At 41.5% G+C, this 6,896-nt stretch overlaps 1 protein-coding gene across 1 annotated transcript; it reads right to left on the bottom strand.

Moving 5' to 3' along the window:
- Positions 1-397: 397 nt before the first annotated feature.
- Positions 398-3,010, bottom strand: LOC114923493 (uncharacterized protein K02A2.6-like). Its single transcript, XM_029286545.1, is given in 3 exon segments — positions 398-1,087; positions 2,036-2,874; positions 2,941-3,010. Coding segments are annotated over 3 exon segments (1,599 nt in total).
- Positions 3,011-6,896: the final 3,886 nt, after the last annotated feature.

Genomic DNA, 6,896 nt, shown 5'->3' with positions numbered 1-6,896 from the left:
CACATGTCTGTAAGCAAAGCAATCCCGGAATTGCTGGGAAACAAGTCCGCAAGCAAGTTCTGTTCTGAGGGCAATGTTCCTCCAGATGGTGGTGACTCAACCAAGATTGAGTCGTCCTGCATGTCTCTGTGAGTCTCGCTGGACCCAGGAGACTCAGACGCACCGCAGCTGTCAGGCAGCTCTCGACTCTCCTCTTGATCGATGGCCAGGGTCAATTAGCCTGCCGCCAACGTAGTTGATCAATGTGGTGGTGCAAAACACGCTCGTCTTCCAGGACCACTTTGTATGACAGTGGTCCTGACACCCTGCAAACCACAGCTACCACCCACAGTGCCCCTTGACCATAGTTCCTTGCCCAAACTCGTTTGCCGACTTGCAAATTCCTTGGGGGCTTGGGCTATGCTGTCTTAGTTGCCACTCGGTCCAGATGGAGACGGTCCAGCTTCATAGTCAGCCGACATCCCCATCTGAGTTCTGCTGAGCTATGGCCCATTGAAGTGCACAGAGTTGTGCATTGGCAGAACAAAAAGTCTGCCAACCTGTGATGCCAATTGCCCTTTGTAATTCTTTTAAGTGCTTCCTTGGTCGTCCTGACCATCCTTTCTGCTTTACCATTAGAGGCCGGGTGAAATGGGGCAGAAGTGGCATGTCTAATCATATTAGACCTTAGAAATGACTGAAATTCAGCGGCAGTAAATTGTGCCCCATTATCTGATACAATTACATTAGGTAAGCCATGTGTGGCAAAGATCCTGCGCAGTTCCTGGATGGTCCTGGCAGTAGTCATAGTAGGGACAGGTGCTACCTCGAGCCACTTGGAGTGACTGTCCGCTACAATTAGGAACACCTGTCCTTGGAACGGTCCTGCATAATCTATGTGAATCCTAGACCAGGGGGGTTGTGTAGTCTCCCAGCGATGTACTGGGGCTTGAGGCATTTCAGGTCTGGTCTGTTGGCAAACCTGGCATCCTTTAACTTGAGCCTCAATATCCTTATCCAACCCTGGTCACCACAGGTAGCTTCTCGCAAGTGCCTTCATCCTGACTATTCCAGGATGTCCCTCATGCAGAGATTCTAAGACTCTTTCCTTTAATGTGTGTGGGACTATAATCCTACTCCTCCTTTGTATGCAGACAGCTCATCTTGTCTTCTGAAGAAACTCTGAATTTCTGTCCCAGGACTGGTTCCTGGCCACCACCTCAGCACCCAGTTCAAAACACAACTGACTGTTTTGTCAGTGGCTGTCTCAGCAGCCACATCCCCTGCGTGAAGGGGAGATTCTGGAAGATCCGGAATTGACAGGATGCATGCAGCAGATGCAGAGTCTGGTTCTGAATTAGGCAGGGGCAACCTGCTGAGTGCGTCAGCATGACCCATTTCCTTGCCAGGCTTATGGACTAGCCTGTAATTGTAGGCTGCCATAAAGATTGACCACTTCAGCATCCTTGGAGAAAGGATCTGAAGGGTTTGCTTGTCTGCAGTAAACAGACCTAGAAGAGGCTTGTGGTCTGTAAAGACCATAAATGGGCGACCATAAAGGAAATCATGGGATTTCTTTATTCCAGCTACTATGGCTAATGCCTCCTTATCTATTTGAGTGTAATTTCTTTCCGCGGGGGAAAGTGTCCTTGAGTAATAAGCTATGGGTGCTTGCTGCCCATTTGCCATTATATGGCTCAGAACTGCTCCTATCCCGTATGATGAAGCATCACATGCAATACTTATAGGCAGTTTTTCGTTAAAGTGTGTGTTAACACAGAGTCTGAAGACAGCAGTGATTTGACTGCTTTGAAACTATTTTCATGGGCGCTAGTCCACTGCCATGGTGCCCTTTTATCTAGGAGCCTGTGTAGAGGCTCTGCTAATGCAGCCTTGTGAGGAAGAAAGGCATGGTAAAAATTAAGTAACCCCAGAAATGCCTGCAGCTCCCCCTTTGACTTAGGTCGGGAGCCTGCAAAATAGTTTTAAGCTTTGAATCAGCAGAGTGTATTCCGGCAACATCGATCCGGAAACTGAGGAACTTTGTGGAGTTCACTCCTATTTGACATTTTTCTCTTTTGAACTTCAGCCCCACTTCGCGGAAGCGCTGAAGAACAGCTCTTAGACATTCTGCAAGTATTTCTGCTGACTCCCTAGCAATTAGAACGTCGTCAAAATAAGGACACACACCTGGAATGTTTTTTAGCGTGCGTTCTATCATGCTGTGAAAGAGCCCTGGGGCTACACTGACCCCAAACTGCAGGTGACAAACCTTGAATGCCCCTCTATGGGTAACTGTTGTTTGTGCCTCAGCAGAGGCATCATTCACAGGCAGTTGCTGATAAGCCTGTGCCAGGTCCAGCTTTGTGAATAAGCAACCTCCCTGTAAGGATGCCAGGATGTGGCTAACTACAGGTACCAGATACGCATGCTGCTGAAGTGCCTTATTAATAGTGCACTTATAATCAATGCAGATGCGCACCTCTCCATTAGGCTTAACCGGTGTGACTATGGGGGTTTCCCACACAGTGCTGTCAATAGGTTGCAACACTCCCTGTTGAACGAGCTTTTCTAACTCTGCATCAATCTTGGGCTTAAGGGCAAAAGGCACTCTACGAAGCTTTACTCTGATTGGGGCTACAGTTGAATCAAGGTGAAGAGCAATTGGTGCTCCTTTGTATTTTCCTAAGTTGGGGCTGAATACATCAGCAAATTCCTGGCAGACAGCTGCCAAATCCGCTGTTTGGGTTCTGTTGATGCCAGTCACATGTATGCCCAGGGCATCAAACCAGTCTGGGCCAATCAGGCTTGTTTGCTGGCCTTCCACCACCACGATGTTGAGGGGACCCTCAAACTCTTTGAACTTTACTTTTAATGTAGTTTTGCCTTTAACCACTACGTGGGAATTTTGAAAATCTATCAAGATTAAATCTGATGGCTTGAGTCTGACTCATTTCCCACCATTGCTGCAGATGTAGTTAAAAGTCCTGTAAGGCATTATAGACACAGCTGACCCAGTGTCCAGTTCCATGGAGCATGGAACTCCTTGTAGCTTGACTCTTTTCTTTTAAGGGGTAATGTGCTCTAGTTCTGAGAATGCTCCTCCTTCTGGAGCAATATCATACTCTATTCTGAAAAGAGTTTCAAGTCAGCGAAGGTAACTGACTCCAAAGTAGCAGGAGTGACTAGATTCTCTGCTATATCAAAAGTAGCTTGGCCACACACTCACAGCAAGGTTGCAGCTTTTAAACTATCTTCTCTGACCTGGTTCGCTCTAAGGTAGTTTTCGACTCTGGAGACATATGAACTCCACTGTTCTGGGTGCGTTACGTCGAACTCGGATAGTTTGCTGACTTTGGCCATGGCTGGCTGTTACTGCATCTCCAATGCCTTATGCTACTAGGGCTTCTGTGAGAATCCTAGGGACGGATCCCTTAGGATAGTGATACCTCCAGCGTTTGCATACTGGCAGGCAGAAGTGGGGAATGCTGTTCCAACCAGAGCATTGATGCCTGGTCTTAACCCTTAGTGACTCTTAGCTCTTAGTCCTCCAGCTCTTTTCTTCCTAGCAGCATATTCCACCTTCGTCGCCACTGTTGTGTAGTGGGAACAGTGAGGCATTGAAGACACAGGGTTGAAGTAAGAGCTCATTTATTCAGTTCACACAGAAGCAGCTCTAGCAGCCGCTTGACTCATATTTATACGGACCACCACTAGGCAGCAGCCAATGATTTTAAAGTATACATTCCTGCCCAAAACAAAGGCTTACAGTATATACAGACAGATAGTCGAGGATTCAAATTAAACAATTAGCTAATCGTTTTTATAACAGAACTTATGAAATTGCTTTAATACATAACAGGAACCATCTGAATCTACAGTGCTTCTTATCACTGTGAGAGCTGAAGAGTTGTCTTGGCTAACTAAAGTTTCTTCTCATAACAATTACTAGAAGATGTATTGGACAATGTGACCTGAACTGTCAGAGAGGAGAGGGAGAGTTTTACTCTTTTAATTATCTGTTTCCTGCCATTGCTTCAGAGCTAGCTTCCTTTCAAACTTGCTGGAATGTTTATTGCCTAATAAAGTTAACATTGGAGTTCATCATGTCTCTAATGTTTTGTTTGGTTGGGCTTATTCAGCCAGAACATGACAGGAATTGTGTCTGGAGTGTTTATTTGTTTGAAATAGTTTTAGATAATTATCAGAAATAACATATCAATCTGCATCCAATAATAAAATAAAAAGTATAAATGTATAACACTAGCATAAATTAAAACAACAATCCATTCAGGTTGCTACTGAACTCAGGCAATCAACAGAAATGCCAGTATAATTTCTTTTTTATTATGTTTGTTGTTGTTGTTGTTGTTAATTGCGAAGTCATGTCCGACCCATCGCGACCTCATGACAAAGTTCCTCCAGGTCTTCCTATCCTCTACCATCTTCTGGAGTCAATTTAAGTTCATGCCTATTGCTTCAGTGACTCTATCCAGCCACCTCATTCTCTGTCATCCCCTTCTTCTATTGCCCTCAATGTTTCCCAGCATTAGGCCCTTCTCCAGTGAGTCCTTCTCCAGTGAGTCCTTCTCATTAAGTGACCAAAGTATTTCAGTTTCAACTTCAGGAACTGGCCTTCTAAAGAGCAGTCAGGGTTGATCTCTTCTAGGACTGACCGGTTTGAACGCCTTGCAGTCCAAGGGACTCGCAGGAGTCTTCTCCAGCACCATAGTTCAAAGGCCTCAATTCTTTTGCGCTCAGCCTTTCTTATGGTCCAACTTTCACATCCATACATTGCAACTGGGAAAACCATGGCCTTGACTATACGTACTTTTGTTGGCAGGGTGATGTCTCTGCTTTTTAGTATGCTATCTAGATTTGCCATAGCTTTCCTCCCCAGGAGCAAGCGTCTTTTAATTTCTTGGCTGCAGTCCCCATCTGCGGTGATCTTGGAGCCCAGGAAAATAAAATCTTTTTTTTTTTTTTTCAGAAAATTTTTATTTATTTTTCCATCATAAAAAAAAAACAATCATAGGTAATCACAATAAACAATCAAAAAACCCCCACCCCACCCCCAGACTTCCCAAACCTAATCCCAGGATAATATTCATATAAAAGTAAACAAATACTAATATCTCTAACTCCACATAGTATCTTAATCTACAAGAAAGGATAGAAATAAACAACCTTAAAAAAAATCTAAAAACCTAAATTATATTCTACCACTCTGTGTTTCTTTTGAATGTAAACAATCCATCTTCTCCATATTGNCAGTTTCTGAGTCCAATTCTAATAAAACATTATATATCCTCTTGATATGAGCTTTGGCACCATCTCTTATTTGCTTCAAAAAAATCCCATCTTCCAAAACAAAAGAAGTCTTTTTATCAATTCGCCATCTATCTTTAATTTGTCCATACAAAAGCCAAGAAAAATTTGGGTTGTTTTGCTTTAACTCATCCATTGATTTCAAACACCAGTTACCACCACCACTCTGGTATAACAAGTTATGACTTGAAAAATGTGCGACGGAATCACCCAGAGTGGTAACCTAACATTAAACTTAAAAAAATATTTTTGCCAAACTCTTAACAATGCAGACCTTATTATATGATTTCTGAAAGTTTTATCAGTTTTTTTCTGCATAAAAAGGTAAGCATGCCACCCAAAATACAAATCCCAACCTTCAACATTCAAAATCCCTTTGTTAGACAAGTTAATCCAATCAATCATCCACGTTAATGCACAAGAATCATAATAAAGTGTCAAATTTGGTACTTTAAGTCCTCCACGTTCTCTAGTGTCTTGAATAATCTTAAATTTAACTCTCGCCTTCTTGCCTTCCCAAATAAAGCAATTCAAATCTCTTTGCCATTCTTTCAAGTTAATTTCATTCTTTAAAATAGGTATCATCTGAAATAAAAAAAGAAACTTAGGCAGAATAGTCATTTTAATGGCCGCTATACGACCCAGCAACGAAAGCTGTAGTTTTTTCCACGATAATAGGTCCTTTTGTACCAATTTCCACAATCTTTCATAGTTATTCTGGTAGAGTTTTGCGTTGGATGATGACAAAAAAATTCCCAAATATTTAACTTTATTAACTACTTCAAATCCTGACATCTGCATAAGTTGATCTTTGTCTCTTACGATCATATTCTTTGTAAGAATTTTAGTCTTATTCACATTAATTCTAAGTCCACCCACTTTCCCATACTGATGTAACTCTTGCAACAAAGATTCCAATGATTTAATTGGTTGAGTTAATGTAAAAACTAAGTCATCAGCAAAAGCTTTAAGTTTATATTCTTTAGTAAAAATCTTCACGCCTTTAATCATTGGTGATTCTCTAATTCTAGACAACAAAATTTCCAAAGACAATACAAATAATAATGGAGAAAGTGGACAACCTTGTCTAGTGCCTTTTTGTATATTTATAGATTCTGTCAAGTCTCCATTAATAATTATTTGAGCAGATTATTTTTGGTATATCGCTTTTATGGCCGTCTTAAATTGATTTCCAAAATTCATATAGTCCAATATTTTATTTAAAAACTGCCAGTCCAATTTGTCAAAGGCCTTCTCCGCATCTAAAAAGATAAAAGCCGATGGCGTTTGATTATTCTTATCCAAATATTCCAATAAGTTCAAAATTTGTCTAATATTATTCTTCATGTATCTTCCAGATATAAAACCAGTCTGATCATCATGTATATAATATTGCAATATCTGCATCAGTCTATTAGCCAAAATTTTTGCAAAAATTTTATAATCCACATTCAACAAAGAGATAGGTCTGTAATCCTTAAGTTCCAAAATGTCTTTCTCATCCTTCGGTATCAAAGATATAAAGGCTCCTGTCCACGACTGTGGTATTTGTTCTCCCAACATAATTCTATTGAATAATACTTTTAAAG

The sequence above is a fragment of the Protobothrops mucrosquamatus genome, unplaced genomic scaffold, assembly GCF_001527695.2.
Source record: "Protobothrops mucrosquamatus isolate PMUCROS unplaced genomic scaffold, P.Mucros_1.0 scaffold_217, whole genome shotgun sequence".
Classification (NCBI taxonomy): Eukaryota; Metazoa; Chordata; class Lepidosauria; order Squamata; family Viperidae; genus Protobothrops; species Protobothrops mucrosquamatus.
This window is presented reverse-complemented; position numbering and strand designations above follow the sequence as displayed.